This window comes from Oncorhynchus kisutch, linkage group LG28, assembly GCF_002021735.2.
Source record: "Oncorhynchus kisutch isolate 150728-3 linkage group LG28, Okis_V2, whole genome shotgun sequence".
In the NCBI taxonomy this organism is placed as follows: domain Eukaryota; kingdom Metazoa; phylum Chordata; class Actinopteri; order Salmoniformes; family Salmonidae; genus Oncorhynchus; species Oncorhynchus kisutch.
This window is the reverse complement of record NC_034201.2, coordinates 36,865,468-36,891,724: the sequence shown is the minus strand read 5'-3', so window position 1 is coordinate 36,891,724 and position 26,257 is coordinate 36,865,468. Positions and strand designations below refer to the sequence as shown.

Here is a 26,257-nt window from a genome sequence, read left to right as displayed (position 1 = left end):
AGCTATCTGACTGTCCAGAATCATTACAACACGGAACCACGTGGTGACACAGACCAATCACGGGCTGGCAGGCTACAAAGAGGCTCATGCACATTCTTTGCACGTGTCTCTCAGGCAGAATGAAAATGACTACATCAACCATGATCCTTTGCTACTTACGGCCACTTTCTCCATGATCTTTAGCAATTTTGTTGGGTGCCATTCAGCCGTATTCAGTAATATGGCACATTTCTGGCTTCATGCGCCGTCGGGAGTTTTCCATAGGAGTACGTGGCTGATGTCAGAGCTATCACCATCTAATGGTTTTTATGTCTATGGAATGGAGACTTGGCACTTCCTGCATCATATTTCAATGGATAAGCCTGCTGTCCATTATGCAAGTAATTGCAGCGCTTGTTAGATATGTATTACTGAAATGGTGTTGTTCACATGTGGCAGCCTAAAGGAGAGGCGGAGTAGGGTTTGTTTTTGTATTTGGTCAAAGTTAAACTTACAAGGGATATTTCAAACTGCTTACACTTATTTGGGCATTGACAATGGTTCAAATGAATGGCATATGTTGTTTTATTTGCTGTTGAAGAGTCACCCAGTTGAAGAACACTATGGTAGGTCTTTATCAAGCTCTGATCATGTGGATGAACCCAAAATTTGATTTAGTAATTTGTATGATTGTTTTTTTTCAACCATTTGTCAGAATGTAGCTTTACTTGGCATCCTTCCATACCATTTTGTATTGTGTACATATGTGTCACACAAATGCTTCTCTGGCTTAAAATGACAAGTAGGGATGAAAGGATGTTCATAGATTTTTTCTGGATGTGCCGACTCAATATTGAATTCATTTCATTTCGATGACTTTCCCTACGCTTGATGTGTCTTGACATGTCAAACATTGTTAACTGAGATGCATTTGAGAACCATCAAATGGGATTCAATAATCCTTTATTGATAGGTCAAGGGTAGTTGACAGAAATGATTGACGTACTGTAGGGTGAATTTGCCCCTAGACACTGATCTTGGGTCATTTTTCCCACTGATGGTTAAGGTTAGGTTTGGGGGAGGGGAAGCTGAACCTAGATCTATACCCAGAGGAAACTTTACCCAATCTACCAGGATATCAGAGTTTAATTTAGTCCACCTGAATTTAATAATGATTTTATTAGCTATTTCAATGTTTTAATAAGGAGCCTTCGCTACTGTCTCCTTTTACAGAAACTTAGCAAGAGCCTCACAATCACAGAGCCTCACAATCACAGAATACCAGAGCATTTTAGTATGTCATAAAAAAAGGTGAACATTTTGTCTAATTGCTCATTGGTAGGCATAACCACTTCTTTGAACCATTATTAACTGGAAGGCAGTGGTTACGTCCCAAATGGCGCACACTTCCATATACAGTGCACAATTTTGACCAGGGCCCATGGGGTGCAGGTCAAAAGTAATGCACTATGTAAGGAATAGGGGGCCATTTGGGACATAGAACATGTTATTTGGATTGCCTTGTCACCCTTTTGGGGGGGGGGGCATTTCCTCAATGTTGTGGGCTAAGTGCACTGCCACTTTCATTCTTCTAATCCAATTACAACCCTAGAGAGCTGTGCTTTGCCATTCAACTTCTCAGAGGGAGCAGGAAATAATCAAATCGTATCTTTTTTTTTTTAAACTCCTCCTCTAGAATGCAAGGGGGTGTGCAGTTCCAAGCATTTCTCAAAGGATTAACCCAATGGGCAAAAACTGGTTCAATTAACGTTGTTTCCACGTCATTTCGACCGAAAGAATCAACTTGATGGCGTTGACTCATTGGATTTGCAAAAAGTCATCAACTTAAGGGAATTTCATTTTGTATTTATTTTCAACTTTTAACTTAAATCCAATGACATGGTATTTTCTTGTTGAATTCACATTAGTTGAAAACTCAACCAAATGTAAATCAAAACTAAACGTTGAACTGACATCTGTGCCCAGTGGGATGTATTCACCTCTCATTCTACTGTAAATTGAGTAGGTTGAGTGGGAACTGCTTAAACACAAGTACTTAGATAGCATGGTCATGTTCTATGTACAGTCTTGTTGTCTCTATCAAAACTCCAATGGAAATCACGCAACTTTATTTTGACCAGCGTTGACAATGCATGAAGGTTGAAAATAAATGTTTTTGGCCAGTTGACATGTTTAAGCAGCCTACCCAACCATCTGCATTCAAAATGTCAGTTTACTTCTCACTTTCATGGCATTCTCCCAGCAATATTTTCATATTTTAACACTTTAATATCAAAGGACCTGCATGAGTATAAAGATTCTGGTAATGCCTAACAAAAGGTGAGATGAAATAAATTGGAGGCGAGAAGAGAACGGCATATCATGGAGCATGTTTAATGCATAGGCGGGATTGGTTGTCTGAGCTTATCCAGAGAAAGGTGGAATTCACAATGAGCTTTCTCTGTTTGTTTTCCTGTTCGCCCACATGATTGTGTTGAGATGCCTGTGATTGCCGTGGTGCTGCAATCGTCTGTTAGCTATTGCAGGTGTGCTGAATCGATATTACAGAACTATGTTAGCATTAGCATTTTAACTGTAGGCTACCTCCCTGCATTCTAGCCTAGAATAGCCTCCCGTGGGCCTCCAGCTGCCTAACCATCCCATTCTCCTTATCACTGGGTTGCAGCTGGCTATGTTGGTGTCACAGGGGGCCTCTAGGGACACTGAGGGAGGGCGAGAGCCTGGCTTAAATCCCGTGTGTGTTGTAACAGAAGCATCAGGGTTGTATTTACTAGAAAACGGACGAGTCGAGAAGGACTACCTGAACTTGTCCATCTCAATAGTCTTTAAAAAGGGTGCATTTACCAATGAGAGAGGGGAAAGCGGCTTCTCATTCCTAGCAAGGGGGTCAACCATGTGCATTGTCTTAGCTGAGAATGCCTCTCAGTTATATACTCAAAGCTGGTCTGAGCACAGTTCATGAGTTATTCTCTCAGGATTGTCTCAGATTCTTTGTGAATATGAGCCCCGAATCACAGAAAGACAAACATTTACATATCCCCATTTCCATTAATATAATTCCCAACCAATATTATCCGCTGCATTAAGAAGATTTGAAATACGTGGCGTCATTTCAAGTTTGGTTTAAACTTTTGTGCCATATTAAGGGACATTCAGGTGCCATCTGGAGTTTGGTTGCCATCTAGTGTTACATTTTGGAAGCAATTCTCTGTTGAGTGCTGGCAGGTTGGCCGTTCCAACAATCCCTCAGCTGTATACCAAAACAAGCTGTATACCAAAACATGCTGTATAACCAAAACATGCTGTATAACCAAAACATGCTGTATAACCAAAACAAGCTGTATACCAAAACAAGCTGTATAACCAAAACATGCTGTATATCCAAAACAAGCTGTATAACCAAAACATGCTGTATAACCAAAACATACTGAATACCAAAACAAGCTGTATAACCAAAACATGCTGAATACCAAAACAAGCTGTATAACCAAAACATGCTGAATACCAAAACAAGCTGTATAACCAAAACATGCTGAATACCAAAACAAGCTGTATAACCAAAACATGCTGAATACCAAAACAAGCTGTATAACCAAAACATGCTGAATACCAAAACAAGCTGTATAACCAAAACATGCTGAATACCAAAACAAGCTGTATAACCAAAACATGCTGAATACCAAAACAAGCTGTATACAATGTTTTATAGGTGCTCTATTGCACGGGTATTCAAATCCGAGCCTGGAGGTCCGGACTATTGCTGGTTTAACCTGATAATTAATTGCACACACCAGGTGTCCCAGGTCTAAATCAGTCCCTTATTAGAAGGAAATAATTTAAATCAGCAGGGGAACTGGCTTCGAGGTCCAAATGTTTATTTGCCTGGAGTGATTGGAATTTGCTTGGGGTGTATTCATTACAGAAACCGTTTACTGTTTAAGAACCAAACGGAAGCAAAAAGAGGAAATGAAACTGGGAGGGACCTACCTGAATTTGTTCAATAGAAACTCTTGTTTGCAACAGACAAAATATTTTGCAACAGAATCATTACACACCTGCTCTGTAGTGTCACAGTTCAAATTCGTGGTAGGCCTTTTCTTACAGGAAAGCTTACAACGATCACCATGCTCAGACAATGTCCAACACTAATCTTATTTCACACATTTTTTGAGACACACCTTAAAAATGTTTAGGTACCACTGCTTTGCCCAAGTGCTTTTTTACATTTATTTTTTACGTCATATACAAATGTGCCATTTTCACATGTACAGTTGAAGTCGGAAGTTTACATACACTTAGGTTGGAGTCATTAAAACTCGTTTTCAACCACTCCACACATTTCTTGTTAACAAACTATAGTTTTGTCAAGTCGGTTAGGACATCTACTTTGTGCATGACATAAGTAATTTTTCCAACAATTGTTTACAGACAGATTATTTCACTTAATTCACTGTATCACAATTCCAGTGGGTCAGAAGTTTACATGCACTAAGTTGACTGTGCCTTTAAACAGCTTGGAAAATTCCTGAAAATGATGTCATGGCTTTAGAAGCTTCTGATAGGCTAATTGACATCATTTGAATCAATTGTAGGTGTACCTGTGGATGTATTTCAAGGCCACCCTTCAAACTCAGTGCCTCTTTGCTTGACATAACTGGAAATCAAAAGAAATCAGCCATGACCTCAGAAAAAAAATTGTAGACCTCCACAAGTCTGGTTCATCCTTGGGAGTAATTTCCAAATGCCTGAAGGTACCACGTTCATCTGTACAAACAATAGTACGCAAGTATAAACACCATGGGACCACGCAGCCGTCATGCCGCTCAGGAAGGAGACGCGTTCTGTCTCCTAGAGATTAACATACTTTGGTGCGAAAAGTGCAAATCAATCCCAGAACAACAGCAAAGGACCTTGTGAAGATGCTGGAGGAAACAGGTACAAAAGTATCTATATCCACAGTAAAACGAGTCCTATATCGACATAACCTGAAAGGCCGCTCAGCAAGGAAGAACCCACTGCTCCAAAACCGCCATGAAAAAGCCAGGCTACGGTTTGCAACTGCACATGGGGACAAAGATCATACTTTTTGGAGAAATGTCTGATGAAACAAAAATAGAACTGTTTGGCCATAATGACCATCGTTATGTTTGGAGGGGAAGGCTTGCAAGCCCAAGAACACCATCCTAACTGTGAAGCACGTAGGTGGGAGCATCATGTTTTTGGGATGCTTTGCTGCAGCCTTCCTGGCATCATGAGGTAGGAAAATTATGTGGATATATTGAAGCAACATCTCAAGACATCAGTCAGGAAATTACAGCTTGGTTGTAAATGGGTCTTCCAAATGGACATTGACCCCAAGCAAAATGGCTTAAGGACAACAATGTCAAGGTATTGGAGTGGCCATCACAAAGCCCCGACCTCAATCCTATAGATATGAAAAAGTCTGTGCGAGGAGGCCTACAAACCTGACTCAGTTACACCAGCTCTGTCAGGAGGAATGGGACAAAATTCACCCAACTTATTGTGGGAATCTTGTGGAAGGCTACTCAAAATGTTTGACCCAAGTTAAACAATTTAAAGGCAATGCTACAAAATACTAATTGAGTGTATGTAAACTTCTGCCCCACTGGGAATGTGATGAAAGAAATAAAAGCTGAAATAAATCACACACTCCTATTATTATGACATTTTACATTCTTAAAATAAAGTGGTGATCCTAACTGACCTAAGACAGTGAATTTTTACGAGTATTAAATGTCAGAAATTGTGAAGAACTGAGTTTAAATGTATTTGACTATGGTGTATGTAAACTTCCAACTTCAACTGTATATACTGGTGTGGTGCTGAATATATGAAGTATAAGATCAGTGAAGTGTTCCTTTAATACTCCAGTAGATGGCGATCGAATGTAGAACAAGTGTTAGGTCCTATCACAACAATCTAAGAGAACCTACATACCACAGTTTCTTCAGAAGGTAATCATACCCCTTGACTTATTCCACATTTAGATCTGTTAAAGCCTGAATTCAAAATTGATACAATACCCCATAATGACGAAGCGTATACATGTTTTTAGAGCATTTTGAAAATGTATTGAAAATTATATACAGAAATATCAAATTTACATAAGTATTCACACCCCTGAGTCAATACATGTTACAATACCTTTTGGTCTTTCTGGGTAAGTCTCTTAGAGCTTTGCACACCTGCATTGTATAATATTTTCACATTATTCTTTTAAAAATTCTTCTAGCTCTGTCAAGTTGGTTGTTGATCATTGCTAGAAATCCATTTGCAATTCTTGTCATAGATTTTCAAGCCGACTTCAGACTTCAGTCATATCTGCCCTTCTTTGCGAGACATTGGTAAACCTCCCTGGTCCTTGTTTTTGAATCTGTGTTTGAAATTCACTGCAAGACTGGGGGACCTTACAGATAATTGTATGTGTGGGGTACAGCGATGAGGTAGTCATTCAAAAATCATGTTGAACACTTATTGCACACAGAGTGCGGCTGGTTAGCCTAGTGTTTAGAGCGTTGGACTAGTAACCGGAAGGTTGCAAGTTCAAACTCCCGAGCTGACAAGGTACAAATCTGTCGTTCTGCCCCTGAACATGCAGTAAATCCACTGTTTCTAGGCCGTCATTGAAAATAAGAATTTGTTCTTAACTGACTTGCCTAGTTAAATAAAAAATGTGTCTTGTTAAGCATGTTTTTAATACTGAACTTATTTAGGCTGGTTATAACAAATGGGTTGAATACATTTCAGCTTTTCATTTTTCAGTAAATGTTTTCAAATTTGAAAAACATTATTCCTTTTTGACATTATAAGGTATTGTGTGTAGGCCAGTAACACAATGTCTCAATGTTATTTTCAATTCAGGCTGTAACACAACAAAATGTGGAAGAAGTCAGCACACACCTTTCTGAAGGCACTCCTGGGTCAGTGCCTTCAGAAAGTACTCACACCCCTGGTGTGTGCAATTTTTCGATCACATTGAATAAGGTTACACCTGATCCTCGAGCAGCATTCCTTCTCGGAGACACTTGACACATACGAACCAAAGTTGTTTGAAATGCATTTCTATCCATCTCTATAGCTTGATTTCCAGACTTGATCTGTCCTTGTCCTGTCAAGAAACTCAAGAAGAGACCTGGCTACCAACTCAGAACCATCTAGCTTTACTTTACAGATATTATTATGTAGATCATTTTGTGTTAGTTTGACAGAGACAGTGCTCCATTCACAGTAGATTGGTGGAACTGCAAGGAAAATCAGTCTCATCTCTCCAAAGAGTTCTTGGGGAAGGTGTTCTCAGAATGTCCTGATTCCTATTTGACTTTATTCCAGTGGGAGCTGGTGACAAAGGCTAGCTCTGTCTTCATACGTGTCTGTGTGAGGAAGTGTGTGTGTGCGTGCACACTTTTCCCCTCACGCTCATGTGCAGGCTCCTCGTCTCCAGGAAACCAGTCAGAAATGGGACAATGATCTAAGTAGAGCACAATCCCCCTTTGGGCCTCTGCCATCTCCGTACTGTGCCCTGTACGCTCTACGTGCCAACGCATCTGTACTGCTTGGTTGCCTTTCTTCTTCTCTCTCCTGGACGGACAGTCAAGATGCTAAGCCCCTCGGACTCGGATGCTGAGCTGATGTACTATCTGACCTGTTTGTACAGGGATCCCAGGAGGATGGTCCTCCACAAGGGCTCCACAGGCCTGGGATTCAACATCGTGGGCGGGGAGGACGGAGAGGGCATCTTTGTCTCCTTCATCCTGGCGGGAGGGCCTGCCGACCTGAGCGGAGAGCTGCGGAGGGGAGACCAGATCTTGTCGGTGAGTTTACCCCAACAAACGCACAGGATGAAGTACACATTTATACTGATATTGTTTCTACATACACACACACAGGTATGTACATGTATTCATAAATATACTGAGACTATAATGGGCAAGATTATATCCATGAGAGTTCCCATTTTCAAGATGGTCCTGAGAAACAGTCCCAGTACTAAGTCATTTTCGTATACTGTAAACAAAGACACTCTTATGTACACACAGTACAGTACAGTCGATACATGTGAGTGCAAACGCTTGCCAGCATTGTATATCTGTAGCCTTCTATCAAAACTATACATCTTTACTGATTTATTTTGTTCATGAGAAGGCAAGCAGTCATAGGTCTGTTTATTTGATTTGATCATTTCTCTATTTGCACACATTTTTCAGGTTGAACGTAATTGGAATTATTTGTTGAATTTAGTAAAACGTGTTCAAAGTAATCTCAAAACTGAATTGAACTATTATTAGGGGTCCTAGGAACAGCCTTTTGACACCAGATTTAATGTGTGCTCGCTGGTCTACGTGCACCTAACTATATTGCGAAGAAAACGTTGCTATGTCATAAGATGGCCGATTAAATTTGATGAATTGTTTCTCAAAATTCCAATGCCTATACATTCATTCTATCAGCCAAACCGTCAAATCAAACTTGTACAGATAATTGATGTGCAAATGTAATGCTAATGCTAAATGAACTGAAGGCTGTAATGATCATATATGGAACCAGGAATACCAACACTACAGTAACGGTTGGCATTACATTGAACTGAACTGAAACATGACCCCAAAACCACAGAACTGTGGGTTTGGTGAACCGTTACACCCCTAGCTGTAACTTTTGAACCGCGTGTTGATTTTTGTCTATCCACACCAATTAAACATTTTTGTTTGTTGTTGTTTCGAATTTTACCCCCTTTTCTCCCCAATTTTCGTGGTATCCAATTGTTAGTAGTTACTATCTTGTCTCATCGCTACAACTCCCGTACGGGCTCGGGAGAGACGAAGGTCGAAAGCCATGCGTCCTCCGAAACACAACCCAACAAAGCCGCACTGCTTCTTAACACAGCGCGCATCCAACCCGGAAGCCAGCCGCACCAATGTGTGGAAACACCGTGCACCTGGCTACCTGGTTAGCGCGCACTGCGCCCGGGCCGCCACAGGAGTCGCTAGTGCGCGATGAGACAAGGATATCCCTACCGGCCAAACCCTCACGACGCTAGGCCAATTGTGCGTCGCCCCACGGACCTCCCGGTCACAACAGAGCCTGGGCGCGAACCCAGAGTCTCTGGTGGCACAGCTTTTGCTGGATCTTTGTAGAATTTTTTAATTGCTCCCTTTTTCATGGTATCCAATTGTCTCAAAACTGCAACTCCCATACAGACTCGGGAGAGGCAAAGGTCAAGAGCCATGCATCCGCCGAAACACATGCTGACACGCTGACACAACACACATCCAACCCAGAAGCCAGCCGCACCAATTTGTCAGAGGAAACACCGTACACCTAGCAACCTGGTCAGCGTGCACTGCACCCACCACAGGAGTCACTAATGCACGATGAGACAAGGATATCCCTGTCAGCCAAACCCTCCCTAACCCGGCTGATGCTGGGCTAGTTGTTCACCGCCCCATGGGCCTCTCGGTCGCGGCCGGCTGCAACAGAACCAGGGCTCGAACCCAGAATCTCTGGTGGCACAGCTAGACCATTGCGCCACCCGGGAGGCCATGGATCTTTGTTGAATTTTGACCCGGAATCAGAATTGTGTGTTTCAGAATCGTGTGTTTCTCTACTCCCTCTATTAACACACAGATAAAAGAGGAAACCTAATTAGTTCGTTTTGAGCTTTTAGTTTGTTAGCTTTGATTTATCTTTTCTCGTTCCTCTTCCAAGCACCCACATTGGTTTGTTGACAGAAATAATACTCCTCAAAGCCAATTAGGAGAAGGATGAGGCGGGACTTGCGAAAGGCTGCCCAGTGTTGAGCGTCTCAAATATAAGTTATTTTTGAGCGTTCGGAAACGCAGACGCTCGTGAGCAGTGTGGATGAAATGATTGATTAACATGTACAAGTTAAATTATCTTGGAAAGAGCAGTAGCCTATCGCAGTAAAAGGGTAGCATCAAGCCACAAACTGGCACAGTGGCAAACATGTAGTGGCCATAACTCATCACCAATTTGACATGGAGTGATGCAACTTTGGAAAACATGTTTAAAGGTTTGGCCCTCGTGTTAGACACACCTCTTTCTGTATTCACTATTTTTATTATTTCAACCATGTACAGTGGGTTTTCAAATCACTCTGGATGCCTGATTAAAACGGATGTAAAACTGTGGTTGGGGTGCCCTTGCCTTCTTTGGCCTTGGTACCTTCATTATAGTAGGCAGTTAAGGCGCATTTCAGCTCTGGCCTGATTTTCATGTCTAAGAATAACTTGTTCCCTCTCTTTCTCTCAGGCACATAGTCTCTCACTTCCCAATCTCTTCACTTCCTCACACTGTCAGACTTGCATTGGAGCAGTGAGCACAAAGACACACACACACACACACAGACACACACACACACACACACACACACACACACAGACACACGCACGCACACACACAGACACACACAGACACACAGACACACAGACACACACATGCACGCAAACACACACACACACACACACACACACACACACACACACACACACACACACATGGATTGAGGTGAATGGGATGAGTGGAAAGAGAGGGAGAGGGAAGGAGGGATGGCACTATTTAACCTGATATGTTTTGTTTGCAGTTGTAAAAAGTTAAAAATTCATGTAGAGATGGGTGTGTCTTTCTGTCACTGCAGGTTAATGGCATCGACCTACGCGGGGCCACCCACGAGCAAGCGGCTGCAGCACTAAAGGGGGCGGGCCAAACTGTCACCATCATTGCTCAGTACAGGCCCGAGGGTGAGTGTCAGCTGTAACAGCCAATCACTGAGCTTCACGATCAAGGTGGAAGACAAATGACAAAACACACTCTAGGACAGTGGTCATCAACCCATCAAAGCATTCCAAGTCGATCGCCGAACATTTCTGTAAAAAGGCCAACAATAGAAAATACTTACTCCTATTTTATAAATTTATCTCGTGCTGTTAGCTGTAGGTACACTTTATTAAGCTGCCTGGCACATCGGATAGGTCAAGTTGTCCCCTTTTGAACTGGAGGTGCAAACTCGGCTACCTGGGCGGTAAGAGGTGGACCCTCTGCTGCTTTCTCCCTCTATCCGCTGAGAGACTCATGATCAGATACAGAGGCACCGGCACCATGAGTAAAATAAAAAACAAAGACTGTGTTAATGTTGCATAGGCTCAGAAAAGGTTGGCGACCACTGCCCTAGTATAACCAAATCCTGTGGACAAATATTGACATAATTTCACAAAATCAAATAAACACTAATAACCCACGAGGGACATTTTCTGTCCATCTCCGTCTTGTAAATCTCCAGTACATTGCCTGTGGTGCATTGAGTTGCTTTGAGTCGTGTGCCAAGACATGTCATGTTGGATTAAAGTCAGCGGTTGTCTTTAGCAATACTTCATGGGATGTCTGCAGTAAGCGGGAGTCATGGGCCTGTAAAGGTGTATTCTGGGAAGATAGTCCTGCTACGAATCAGTTTGTCCGAAGATTGTCCTCAGAATCAGTAAACGGTACATTTTGGTCATAGAAATGTTTTTACCAATGAGAACCTATTGCCTTTTTGTTTTCAGCACATCCAGCTGCAAAGTTAGATAGCTGGGACAGCAGGTAGCCTAGCAGTTAACAGCTATAGACCAAAACCGGAAGGTCGCTGAATCGAATCCCTGAGCCGACTAGGTGAAAAATCTGTCTGTGCTCTTGAGCAGGGCACTTAACCCTAGTCGCTCTGGATAAGAGCAAATGTAAATGTAGTTCACAAACTGAACAATCTGCCAATATAATTGCTGAAAATCAAATGAAAGAACATCAGGACTTTTTTCCCTATGACTTTGGCAGCAGCAGGTCAAATGAGGAACATTTGTGAGTATTTGACAGCACTTGCTGTTATAATAGATCTCCGCAGGTCACCTTCACTGCAGGAAAGTGTTAAGTAAAAATAACTTTTTAAGGGCCAGAACTGTAATTGTCTAGTAAGTACCAGTACATTGCCATAAAATACATTGCTGTTGAGTAATGGGCCAAAATTTAACCAACTTCTTGTGGGAAGCTTGTGGAAGGCTACCCAAAACGTTTGACCCCAGTTAAACAATGTAAAGGCAATGCTAACAATTGCTAATTGAGTGTATGTAAACTTCTGACCAACTGGGAATGTGATGAAAGAAATAAAAGCTGAAATAAATCATTCCCTCTACTATTATTCTGACATTTCACATTCTTAAAATGAAGTGGTGATCCTAACTGGCCTAAGGATTAAATGTAAGGAATTGTGAAAAACTGAGTTTAAATGTATTTGGCTAAGGTGTATGTAAACTTCCGACTTCAACTGTACATACCTCATTCCCATGCACACCCCTTCTATATGACTGTGACTGATTTCTTATACTATGTCCTGGGTCATTCTTCAATTGGAGTGGCAATTGCATCTCTCGCCTTTGCAACGATGAAAAATCACTTCAAATTACAAATAGTTACATATCATACAGGTTTTTGTTTATATTAAACTGTTTATCACTGATAAAACAATGTATGAATTCGCTGCAATCTTTTGAGGAAATGAATCGCAGCCATCTAAACATTTTAATGCACCCAACTGTAGTAAATGCAGAATGTAGGAGACTTCAGTCACAGTCTGTCTTTCAGGTCTTGACGCTATACCCCAGCTCAGAGCCCCAAACCAATGCCCACTGTGCTTTTTCCTGGTGTAAGGCATCAAGATCTCACATCATCCATCAATACATCCTATTCCATTCATCCATCCATTAACACATCTTATTCCATCCATCAACACATCCTATTCCACCCATCCATCAACACATCCTATTCCATCCATCAACACATCCTATTCATCCATCCATCCATTAACACATCTTATTTCATCCATCAACACATCCTATTCATCCATCCATCAACACATTCTATTCCATCCTTCCGTCTGTCCGTCCATCCAAACACATCTTTTTTCATCCATCCAGCCATCTACACATTCTATTCCATCCAACAACACATCCTATTCATCCATCCATCCATCCATTAACACATCTTATTTCATCCATCAACACATCCTATTCATCCATCCATCAACACATCCTATTCCATCCTTCCGTCCGTCCATCCATCCATCCATCCATCCAAACACATCTTATTTCATCCATCCAGCCATCTACACATCCTATTCATCCATCCATTTACACATCCTCTTTTTGTTGGATTCTTTTCAACTTTTTGCACTTTATTTTGCTGAACTCAAGGCCAACCCATTTAATGCTTTTTTGTTTTGTTTTATTCTTTAAAATAATTTGAGCCCAACATTGAACGAGGGACAATCTTAGTAAATTGGTTCCTAGTATTTGTCCCCGTTTTATTATTATTCATATGATTTATTTGTATTATTGCCACACATGTAAATAGGTAACTGACAAACCCAGTCACCATGACACAAAAGTACATGCAGAGAGAAAAATAAGTCATTTTCGGTAGCACATAAGCTACTATTCCTGTCTCCCTTATTCATGTGTTTCATATATTTTCTAAATATACATTCTTTACAAAATATCAAAGTGCTTTTGTTTTGAAAGAGAAATCTTTCTGATTTCTGCGTTTCATGTCCAAATCCTCCCAAGGTGTTTAAAATGTATTGTGTAGCTCAATAAAGTTTGTTAAAGATGATTAACGAAATACCAACAAATCTGAAATCAGAGATATTCACTTGCATTGGTTTTGTGTCAAAGTGCTAAAAAGCTAGCATTTTGAGACAGTGGCAAGGTAAACATGGGTAATTTGGATGAACTATCCCTTTAATATTAAAGCACATGTTCACACCCTTTCCCTAGGGAAACCTAGACAATGGTTTAGGTGACTGGAAATTCAGTTGCTATAATTACTATTTCTGACGCATTTTATGTTATTATTTTAAGCTTTCCAAATGACAGAGGATTCGGTTACTTGGATAACCTTGGATCTTGGATAACCCTGTCTCTATGTAACATGTTGTGCCACGACTATTTTCCCCCTCAATGCATGTGTCAGAAAGAAGCTCCATCATGATCCGAGTGTTGAGAGTGCTTGTGAAATAGATTTGGGCAGCTGTCTAATACTATCCAGATTTACTTTTTGAGGGCTTGAATCAGGTGATTCTAAAGGGAGCAATACACAGAGATAAACTATCTTTATAGACACAAACGGGCATCTTGTTTTGTAATATTCTTTCATACATTATATCATACATTTCTTACATGTTTTCTTCATGGTAGTGTCTCTGATAGACATCTGTTTATGGAGTCTGAATTGTGTACATGAATTCAAGGGCCAGAATCTGTTGGCATGATAAAACATATCAGTGCACATTTTAATATCATCTGGTGTGATTTCTCTGTTTGAACTTTTTAGTAATGAGTTTGACACTCATCCAAGGGATTCCATATGGACTCAAGTATTTCCAGGCTGCCTATCGTTAAAGCCATTCCGTGCATGACGGGAGTCTAATATAGTCTACCCAGTTGCATATACAGCTTAGATTTACACTGCTGTATTTAACGGCATGATGAATGAATAAGAAACTATTAGAGGTGTGGCATCATCCTTTTCTCGTTTGCTTCCTGCCCACTAGTTTTCCAATCTACCCGTCGTAGGATTCATTCCACTCAATTAACTTTATCTGATTTGTGCATTTTAGTAATTTAGCAGACACTCTTATCCAGATACATTTTCGTACTGCAGCAGAGAAATAAAACGAGAAGTCATTTTGATAGATAGTAACGGGAGGATGCTTCCCTCCCCTTTTCCATGGTAAGGCAGCTTCAGCCCATGGGGGCAGGTGTTTGGGGATTGTGCTCTACTATACTTGGATAGCAGCCAATGGATGTTAACACTGCTGCCTGCCTACTCCTTATTACAAACACCTTCCCAATTGGCCTCTCCTCTATCCATCCTTCAGCTTGCCAGATGAGAAAGATATTCCTTCCCCCATGCATGTTGGCTTGCTTACTGTTGCACTGGGCAAAGTCAGAGGACTGTGAGTGAGCGTGCTGAGTGAGTGAGCGTGCTGAGTGAGTGAACGTGCTGAGTGAGTGAACGTGCTGAGTGAGTGAACGTGCTGAGTGAGTGAACGTGCTGAGTGAGTGAACGTGCTGAGTGAGTGAACGTGCTGAGTGAGTGAGCGTGCTGAGTGAGTGAGCGTGCTGAGTGAGTGAGCGTGCTGAGTGAGTGAGCGTACAGTATCCAGGCGAACAGAAGACAGGAAGGCAGCCCCCAGTGTGAGACAGACTAGTAGTAGCAGAGAAAGGAGGATAGAGGAGCTGAAGCACACACAGAGAGGTATGTGTGCTAGTCAGCTGTGTGTCTATGCCTGTGTTGTGTGCCTATGTGGTTGATTGTGTGCTTGTGTATGAGAAAGAGAGGAGAATTGTGAATGAAAGCTCTGTAAGTTCATGTGTGTATGCATTGCTTTGTTCTCTGCATGCTGTGTTGTAATGAAGAGTATAAGGTACCAACATTTGTTTTACTCCAGGGACTAAAGCTTAAGTGGAACAAAACAAGACACATCTCAAATTAAGACGGTAGATGTTGCATCTTTGTCAAACTATACAAAGCATGAGGAATGGATATTTTTACAATTTATTTAAAAAAAAATGTTTTTAGAGACACTCAAAGGTTTTTCTACAGATGACACTACTCTGTTGACACATTACAAGACCTGTTTTAGAACCTCATCTAGTTACAGCACTGAATAATTTTCTACATTTTTCTTTCTGTCTCTCGCTCTGCATTGTTTTCCTGCTGGTTGCAATGCGCATTATTATCTCGCTCATTGAAGGGACAGCTCTGCCAGCCAAGCCTGTGCGAATCTGCTCTTGTTCTCCCCTAAATCTCTGCAATCTTAGGTGGAAGCACATCACGTGTCTAGGAAGAAATTGGCTTTAAGACTCAGATTCCCTCTTTGGATGATATGTGTTATATTATTTTTTATAAAACCTTTTGATTATACCTGTTCATCTAGATGATGAACTCTCTCAGTCCAAAGGTTAGTCTGATTGACTGAGTCATGCGCTCTCAGTCCTGCCTAGCTGACCGCTGTACCGAGGTATGTGTGGGCTTTAGGCTGAGGTGAGTCTCTCTGCCTCATTAGCTGCATGGCTGCTCTGCGCTGTAGAGGCGATTGCTGCAGCAGTGTTTCAGTACAGGGATAGTTCACCCAAATTACTCTTCCACATATAATGATTGTATATGGACAAGTAGACTGCAATCCCCTTTTTTCCATCTGATTTACCTAGCAACGGTCACCAATCGTTGACTCGCATCCAAATCGTTTTACAGTAGCTTTAAAGAAACTTCAGAGACTGGGATGATTTGGGCTGCTAGGGGAACTTTAAGCTTTGAGCCTTTTTCCAAATGTCAAACGAGCAAAGAGCTATAAGTATGTGCATTTTCTACAGTGCCACTAGGTGGCTTAATGCTTCCATAGCACTCCTATAGGCTACTGTCCTTACCTACATTATGCATACAGAATTACAAACCCAAGTTGAGTCAATCTGATTTACAGTTCATGAGAAGAAGATTTGTGAAGGTTTTTGTGGACATTTGGTTTGGATGGGAATGAAAGGGGCCTCACAGCAGTTCTAAGAGCAACATTTAGGAGAACCAACTGAGCTTTCTGTACTGTATGTTCAGAGTGTTCACACAATAGGAAGGTGTAGGGGGAAGTTTCCCTAAGGCTAGATTCAATCCGGACAGAGGAAGATCCGCACTATAGCGCAATTTAAATGTAAAGGTCATTTCAGATTGAGCCGACAAATGCAGCATTTACCTTCAATGCAGTATCCGGGAATGCAGGAACAGCTCCAGACCATTATTCCTCCTCAACCAGACCACTTTACAGTTGGCACTATGCATTGGGGCAGGTAGCCTTCTCCTGGCAACCGCCAAACCCAGATTTGTCCGTCAGACTGCCAGATGATGAAGCGTAATTCATCACTCCAGAGAACGTGTTTTCACTGCTCCAGAGTCCAATGGCGGCGAGATTTACACCACTCCAGCCGACGCTTGGCATTGCACATGGTGATCTTAGGCTTGTGTGCAGCTGCTCGGCCATGGAAACCCATTTCATGAAGCTCCTGACGAATAATTATTTTGCTGACGTTGCTTCCAGAGACAGTATGAAACTCGGTAGTGAGTGTTGCAACCGAGGACAGACGTTTTTACGTGCTTCAGCACTCGCTGGTCCCATTCTTTGAGCTTGTGTGGCCTACCACTTTCGCGGCTAGAACTGACTTGTTGGAAATGTTGCATCCTATGACTGTGTCACATTGAACGTCACTGAGCTCTTCAGTAAGGCCATTCTACTGCCAATGTTTGTATTTTGAGATTGCATGGCTGTGTGCTCGATTTTATACACCTGTCAGTCAGCAACAGGTGTGGCTGAAATAGCCGATTCAACTAATTTGAAGGGGTGTCCACATACTTTTGTATATATGGTGTATTTTTACATGGTAACACATATTGTACATGCATCATCAATCAATATAAAGAAGTTGAAAACATTGGTTCTGTCCATTTGAAATGTAAGCATTTTAATTTGTTTCCCTCAGTGTTTACTGATACACATTAAATGTCACCATAATCCTTTAGGGATGCATCCTAAATGGCACCCTATTCCCTACACAGTGCACTACTTTTGACCATGTCCAACCTAGGTTACTATTCTGAAAAGATTATCCTCCCTTTCCTTTGCAATGTAGAGCAGTCTACATTGAGTGTAAACAGAACATTATTGTAATCCTGGGTGTTGTTGTCTTTCACTTTCAGAGTACGGGCGTTTCGAGGCCAAAATCCATGATCTGCGGGAACAGATGATGAACCATAGCATGAGCTCTGGGTCCGGATCCCTCCGAACCAATCAGAAACGCTCCCTTTACGTCAGGTGGATTTCTTTTGGACTTAGTTAAAGTCATCCTGAATAGATGGCATTAACGTCATTTTTCTATAATAGCATGTCTCCCTCTGACTCCCTCACAGGGCACTGTTTGACTATGAAAAGGCCAAAGACAGTGGACTCCCTAGCCAGGGCCTCAGCTTCAGGTATGGGGACATCCTCCACGTCATCAACGCCTCAGACGATGAATGGTGGCAGGCCCGGAGGGTGACCCCTGATGGGGACAGCGAAGAGATGGGGGTCATCCCCAGCAAGAGGAGGTAAGTGGTGGATTTGCTAAACTAAGCGTCAAAGTGCTTAACCAAAAGGTTAGCTTCTAGGGACAGTGGACTCTACGCCCCTACCTTTTCGCAAAATTTACCTGTGAGTGGCTGAAAGAAAAAGTTTCTTCATTCCTGTTCCCGCAACAAAATGAACATTTGTTGTATCATTTTACTGCAAGAAAAACGTAATTCTACAACAGCTACTTTTAAATTAGGCTTCATGTGAGAGATTATACAGGTCTACTGTATCCAAGCCTACAGCATTTAACACATCTCAAGAGGTGCAATAGGTGTGGTAGACCAGGGGGTGCTGCTGCACCTGGTAGACCAGGGGGTGCTGCTGCACCTGCGTATGACAACTGAGTGACAAGCACAAACATTGTTTTAAAACAAATCAATTCCAGCAGATAGCGTTGGAGAAATAGAAAACCCACTGTAGCATGACTGTTTTTGTCCATGTGTCTGTCCTGGTACTGGCAGGGTTGAGAGGAAAGAACGAGCTCGACTAAAGACAGTGAAGTTCAATGCCAAACCGGGAACCATCGATTCCAAAGGGGTAAGTGCTAAGATCTTATACTAAGGACTGGCAAGCCAACTTAACTTTTGAAGGAAGACATTTTCTGAAATGGAAGTGGTTGTAAACCCATATATCAATTACATTCCTTTGTGATATGAAGTAGAGAAAGTAGCTTCTAAACCTCTAAACCTTTGTTTTTGTCTTAATACACGTGAAATGTGGATGTGTAACGTTATCAAGAGCAACTTTCAGATTTCACATCAGGTTTCTCCGATTTCCCCTCGCATTAGGAGAAGTTGTGATAGTAATTTATGCTCATCTAAAGCATTAGCCCGAGGTCTCTCTGCCTGTGTGGCAAAGACATCACATCTCTGCAGCAGCACCTTCTCCCTGACAGCTTTACCTCACAGCCCTTACCCTAAATAAACATTGCACATTGTATAATTAGATTTTTTTGTGAAGCATTAGAGGCTATTTTTTCCTTTAATGTCATATCGGTCCCTGGGCCAACCTCTGCAGAAGCCAAATCACCATACATCCTTCAAACTCTTTGTCCATTTTGGACATAACAGCAGGACATTTGGCTATGTTCCTCAGTGTTTTTGCATGCCTATGTTACAAGTAACGAGTAGAGTTTGTGTTGTATTCGCTGCACTCTTTTTAAAACAGGTTCCAAAAGGTTTTGGAGGGTTGAATCATACAAATGTATTTAAATGTTTAACAGATGCCTCTCTTCACATTTCTCAAAAATATTGAAAGGTTGTACTGACATTTTGCACGGTTATAGCTCAAATAATGTCCATAAGCTTCCAGTAAAGCTATACACAACTTCCCCTTGGATTATAGCTGAACTATACCTATTTTAGCCACCCCAATAGGCTAACATCTCTTGATTAGGTCTCCAGGTGTTGAACTAAGGTCGCTATAGTATATGAACATTTCGCTACACCTGCAATAACATCTGCTTAACATGTGTATGTGACCAATATAATTTGAGAAACAGATGCCTCACAAGTCCTCAATTGGCAGCTTCATTAAATAGTACCCGCAAACACCCGTCTCAACAGTGAAGAGGCGACTCCAGGATGCTGGCCTTCTAGGCAAAGTTCCTCTGTCCAGTGTCTGTGTTCTTTTGCCCATCTTCATCTTTTCTTTTTTTGGCCAGTCTGAGATATGGCTTCTTCTTTAAATCTCTGCCTAGAAGGCCAGCATCCCAGAGTCACCTCTTCACTGTTGATTTAAAGACTGGTGTTTTGCGGGTACTATTTAATGAAGCTGCCAATTGAGGACTTGTGAAGCGTCTGTTTCTCAAACTAGTCACTAATGTACTTGTCCTCTTTCTCCGTTGTGCACCGGGGCCTCCCACTCCTCTATGTATTCTGGTTAGAGCTAGTTTGCGCTGTTCTGTGAAGTGAGTAGTACACAGTGTTGTACAATATCTTCAGTTTCTTGCCAATTTCTCAAATTGAATAGCCTTCATTTTTCAGAACAAGAATAGACTGATGAGTTTATTCTTTGTTTCTGGCCATTTTGAGCCTGTAATCAAACCCACAAATGCTGATGCTCCAGATACTCAAATAGTCTAAAGAAGGCCAGTTTTATTGCTTCTTTAATCAGAACAACAGTTTTCAGCTGTGCTAACATAATTGCAAAAGGGTTTTCTAATGATCAATTGGCCTTTAAAAATTATAAATTTGGATTAGCTAACAAAACGTGCCATTGGAACACAGGAGTGATGGTTGCTGATAATGGGCCTATGTAGATATTCCATCAAAGAATCTGCTGTTTCCAGCTACAATAGTCATTTACAACATTAACAATGTCTACACTGTGTTTCTGATCAATTTGTTGTTATTTTAATGGACAAAAATGTTTGCTTTTCTTTCAAAAACAAGTGACCCCAAACTTCTGAACAGAAGTGTACGTAGTTAAGGCTGGTATTGAACCAGTTTCGGTGATCATTGCTGGTTTAACGATTATACCTTTAGAATCGGATTTATGAAGCACATGCATGCAAATGAGTATTCGTCACAAATAAACATCACAACTGCAATTCCTTCTTTCTCCTCCACGCCACCTCCTAGCTTCTCAAACAGCGCTATGCACAACTTCTCTCCTTTAATTTTGTTTGTTTGTAATTTAACACTCACAACATTTGATCAATCTGACCCCTTCGTATCATAATTCTTTATGTGTTTGTTAATTTAGGATTTGATATCTTCACAAGCCTATCTAAATATATAGTTTTAGGTAACAATGACCTGATTTCTTTAAGCCATGGCATGGGATCTCATCCTTCCACTTCCTGAAGTTTTAACCTGCATGATTGTTGGACATCATTTGTATCACAGCCATGTTCCTAATGTCATAGCATGATCCTGTTAACGTCTTTGCTGCATGGCATACCACATATCGGCATTTATCTGTGTGTTTGACACCTGTTCTCTGATTTTGTTTTATTTTCAAGTGTTTGAGAATGTTTTGGGTGCAATTGTGCACATGAAGTAAATGATGGCAAATTATTGCTGTGTAGTTCTTCTCTATCAAACATAGTCATTTTGACAGTGTTATCACTGAACAGACAAACAAAATGAGATATTTGTGAAATGTCATGATTAATTAGTATTAGCTAAAGCAACATATTTATATGATTAGGTTATAATTCAACCCTGCTCTGATGGATGAATCATCTAGTGTAATGTCAGTACTGTGATGTCAGTCCTGTAGTCCATTTCTGGTGACCACGCCATAATTTCTTCATGTCCCACATATTGCAGCTAGTTGGTTTGTCAGCATGAAAATGACAACAATTAGAGCTCCCTGTTTGCCCCACCCCATGCTTTCTTTCCTCCACAGTCATTCAATGACAAGCGTAAAAACAACTTCATCTTTACACGAAAGTTCCCATTCTACAAGAACAAGGAGTTGGGTGAGCAGGATGGCAGTGATTCAGAACGTAAGTAGGCTTGAACACACACACACACTGACACAGGTACACACACTGACACAGGTACACACACCGACACAGGTACATATAGGTGACATATAAATTGTGGAGACGTGTGCAGGGATAGGGTTTTCACGGAGGTCCCCCTCCTATCTTTCTTTTTTCTCTCTCTGTTGGCTCTGGTGCAGTGATGGTGTCTGGGTGCTCAGATCAGGATCAACACTGAGCAGTCACCAGTGGTTCCTCAAAAACTACCCCGGCCATCATCTATCACAAAGTGGTCCAATTATCTGATATGACTTTTTTTTATTTTTAAATACAGTTTATGACAGGTTATGACCGGTTCAGGCTGGTCGTCTTGTGTCTGAACTGATGATCTGAGCTCGGCTAACTAATCTTGCCTTTCAGGATTTCACAGCTTCCCCTCTTTAATGCCACTTACCTCTTCCTTCCACCTTTCTGGCTATCCCTGCCCTGTCTCCTTGTCTTTGCTCTCTTGGGACGGCCATGTAGGACATCCCAGGAATAGGTGACGACGGGTATGGGACGAAGACGCTGAGTAAGTTGGTTGAGGAATGGTCCTGTCTGTACAGTCAAGCAACACTCCCCTCCCCCCAACACATTTCTCTTTTGACTTTGTGTTTGTTTCCTCCCTCTTTATTTTTTTGTTCCCTGATTGACTCATGTTGATAGCCTGTTTGCATGCTTCAGTATGACCTCTCAGTTTTTGTCCTGATTGTCTTTCTGTCACCTCCCATCCTAACTCTGACATTGTTTGCAAATCACAAAAAAGAAAGACATAAAAAAAAGTGTTTGAGTTGTCTGGAAATACATTTTGTGTTTTTATCATGTAACTAGTCTGTTCATTGTCTCTTTCTATAACAGAGACAGCTGTTTGGGTGTACTCTTGGGCAGCTGAATGTGATCACCTATTTTTAGGCCAGCATGCTGAGGTGTTCGTACTGTCAATGCTGTGTATATTTGTGCCTTTAAATGATTTCACATAGTACATTTTTAATGTTCTCTGTAATCTAGGATCCATGATCTTCCTCTACTTTGATGTATTGTTGAATCCCATGAAAATATGAGGTGCAAAGTGGAAGGGAAAAGTGCTCTTGCCTCCCATGTCTTGCTAGCTACGGTAGTCTCTTAACCCTTTACACTCGTACCCATATACTGGTTCAAAATGGCATATTTGGGCACTAATAAGCAGGGGTTGGAACCAAAATTATGAACAGAACCACATTTGTTTTTGTTCTCTTTCACTGTTCCAACCAGCAAAATAAAATTCTGAACCTGTTCAAATCCCCCAAAAGTACCGGTTTATATCGTTCCTTTCTGTTCCTTTTTTAACCTGTAAACCAACGTTTTTTTTAACATTTAGCTCATTAAATTACTTCACCAATCAGTGCGAATACAGCAGGCAAGCTAGTTGTTCACATGCGTGATGGAAAGACAAGTGTGGCCTATGGCGCAAGATGCGACTGAAATTTGTCAGGTGGGGAGAGAGCGAGTGAGGGTTGAAGAGGAGGCTTAAAGCTCTGGGCATCTTGTTATGACATGCATTATCTAAATTAGGTACACAGAATTATACCTAAGGGGGGTGGTTTCTATGGAGGAACTTTGAATGTCCTTTGAGCTAGCTAGCTAACAAGCTTGTGTGTGCAGAGCGGCACCTGAATTAAAAACACGTCTTAGCTTTTTGTAGTTAATAAATCCAACCGAAATGTGATAACTAGGCCTATAGTATCCTTACCTACATAGCATTGAAAAACTTAATCCATTCTTCTTTAGCTATTTCATTAAAACTTCAGTACAGTAGCCTATGTTTCTGAGTGGGAGGGGCAGGTAGCCTAAACACGCACACGCACACCGGCAACAAATTTTTTTCAGCATGCAGGCAGACACTATAATAGATTTATAAGTGATAGAGTGAGTGCTTTGCATAGGCGATTTGTTGTGTTATTTTTTGTGGGACTAGAATAAAAATGCCTGGAACGTAAAATAACATTATTATCCGGTTCCCATCCTTTTAAAATAACGGTTCAGTTCCCGGAACAGTATGGATCACTTTCGTTCCCGGTTCCGTTTCTGTTCCCCCCCCAAAAATATAAAAGGTTTTCGGTTCTGTTCCCTGAACCGGTTCCAACCCTTGCTAATAAGCGCCTAAATTGGAACGTGGTGGCTGTACAGTAATATGCTATACATGACGTCAGAGCTCTGGCTCTGTGCTTTCACACGGCTGTATGGGTTTTGACTGACAGCCGTTCTGAACTTGAGCACAGCGCAACAAGAAGTTGCTCCCATCCCTCCCGCTAATTGGGCAACATTTGAAAATGTTTTGTTGAGTGAGGAAAATGCTGTAAATTAAGATGACTCGATGTATTTTGAAAGGTGAGACATTGAGGATTATAATAAATACCACTTTGATGTCATACAAGCAAGCCAAACACTGAGTCCAAATGTGCACTTCACATTTCCAGATTCATATACAGTGTTAATGTTTATGATCACTATGTTTGATGTACAGTTACAAGATGACATGGCATCATAACCTGGTTGTTCTGAACAGAATGAGCCCGTTTGTTTATTGGGAAGAACATTGGCTGTGGCACACGTACTTGAATGCACTCATGACTCCTTTCTATGCACACCAAAATTACAATCTGTTTTTCTGAATTGCCTTCTGAAAGCCTAACTTATAACTTAACGTCATGTTGATAATAGAACAAGCCCACCTGACTGAGATTGTGAATGATAAAATTGACCTTTTTTAGATTACGTAAACAACAACAGTAGTTGTGTGATGGGGATGAAACAACTACAAGTCTGCTTGCTCTAGTTCCTCAATGGCACAACTAGGAAAGCTCAGAAAAGTACCTTAGAGTTGAAGATTCTTTGAGTCATAAGTGTATTGAAATTGCTTAGGAACTGTGCACACATTTTCCTGTTATCTCCAAACTGTTACTTTTCCATTGCTACCATGGTTATGCATAAGCTTTCCATATGGAATTCTGTAAGAAACATTTAAATTTAGCCCTATGTTTTATTTTACTGCAACATTAATAGACACCCATCTATTGTAATGTTAGCTTTCTCCTCTTTTTTATATAGCTATTATCTTGCTGTGTTTAATCCCTATCCTTGGATCAGAATACAAATAGTTGCAGAATAAAATCATGTCGGTACTTTCTTGCACATACTAACCAATCAACTTATACTAACCAATCAACTTATACTAACCAATCAACTAATACTAACCATTCAACTAATACTAACCAATCAACTTATACTAACCAATCAACTAATACTAACCAATCAACTTTACTAACCAATCAACTTATACTAACCAATCAACTAATACTAACCAATCAACTAGTACTAACCAATCAACTAGTACTAACCAATCAACTAGTACTAACCAATCAACTAGTACTAACCAATCAACTTATACTAACCAATCAACTAATACTAACCAATCAACTAATACTAACCAATCAACGTATACTAACCAATCAACTAATACTAACCAATCAACTTTACTAACCAATCAACTTATACTAACCAATCAACTAATACTAACCAATCAACTTATACTAACCAATCAACTAATACTAACCAATCAACTAATACTAACCAATCAACTAATACTAACCAATCAACTAGTACTAACCAATCAACTAGTACTAACCAATCAACTTATACTAACCAATCAACTAATACTAACCAATCAACTAGTACTAACCAATCAACTAGTACTAACCAATCAACTTATACTAACCAATCAACTTATACTAACCAATCAACTAATACTAACCAATCAACTAATACTAACCAATCAACTAATACTAACCAATCAACTAGTACTAACCAATCAACTAGTACTAACCAATCAACTAGTACTAACCAATCAACTTATACTAACCAATCAACTAATACTAACCAATCAACTAAGTACTAACCAATCAACTAGTACTAACCAATCAACTAGTACTAACCAATCAACTAGTACTAACCAATCAACTAGTACTAACCAATCAACTAGTACTAACCAATCAACTAGTACTAACCAATCAACTAGTACTAACCAATCAACTAGTACTAACCAATCAACTAGTACTAACCAATCAACTAGTACTAACCAATCAACTAGTACTAACCAATCAACTAGTACTAACCAATCAACTAGTACTAACCAATCAACTAGTACTAACCAATCAACTAGTACTAACCAATCAACTAGTACTAACCAATCAACTAGTACTAACCAATCAACTAGTACTAACCAATCAACTAGTACTAACCAATCAACTAGTACTAACCAATCAACTAGTACTAACCAATCAACTAGTACTAACCAATCAACTAGTACTAACCAATCAACTAGTACTAACCAATCAACTAGTACTAACCAATCAACTAGTACTAACCAATCAACTAGTACTAACCAATCAACTAGTACTAACCAATCAACTAGTACTAACCAATCAACTAGTACTAACCAATCAACTAGTACTAACCAATCAACTAGTACTAACCAATCAACTAGTACTAACCAATCAACTAGTACTAACCAATCAACTAGTACTAACCAA

General features: G+C 40.7%; 1 protein-coding gene across 21 annotated transcripts in view; it reads left to right on the top strand.

Annotated features, from left to right (window-relative positions):
- Positions 1–26,257, top strand: part of LOC109872857 (disks large homolog 2-like) — a 306,188-nt gene that overhangs the window by 267,975 nt on the left and 11,956 nt on the right. For 12 of the 21 annotated variants that reach the window (XM_031808345.1, XM_031808343.1, XM_031808357.1 and 9 more), the window contains 6 exons: positions 7,676–7,832; positions 10,676–10,778; positions 17,809–17,923; positions 18,019–18,195; positions 18,679–18,754; positions 21,572–21,671. In XM_031808345.1, coding sequence (XP_031664205.1) covers positions 7,676–7,832; positions 10,676–10,778; positions 17,809–17,923; positions 18,019–18,195; positions 18,679–18,754; positions 21,572–21,671 — 728 coding nt within the window. Of the gene's footprint in view, positions 1–7,675; positions 7,833–10,675; positions 10,779–17,808; positions 17,924–18,018; positions 18,196–18,678; positions 18,755–21,571; positions 21,672–22,175; positions 22,222–26,257 lie in introns of all 21 variants that reach the window. The other 9 variants (XM_031808347.1, XM_031808348.1, XM_031808355.1 and 6 more) reach the window with 2 other exon arrangements.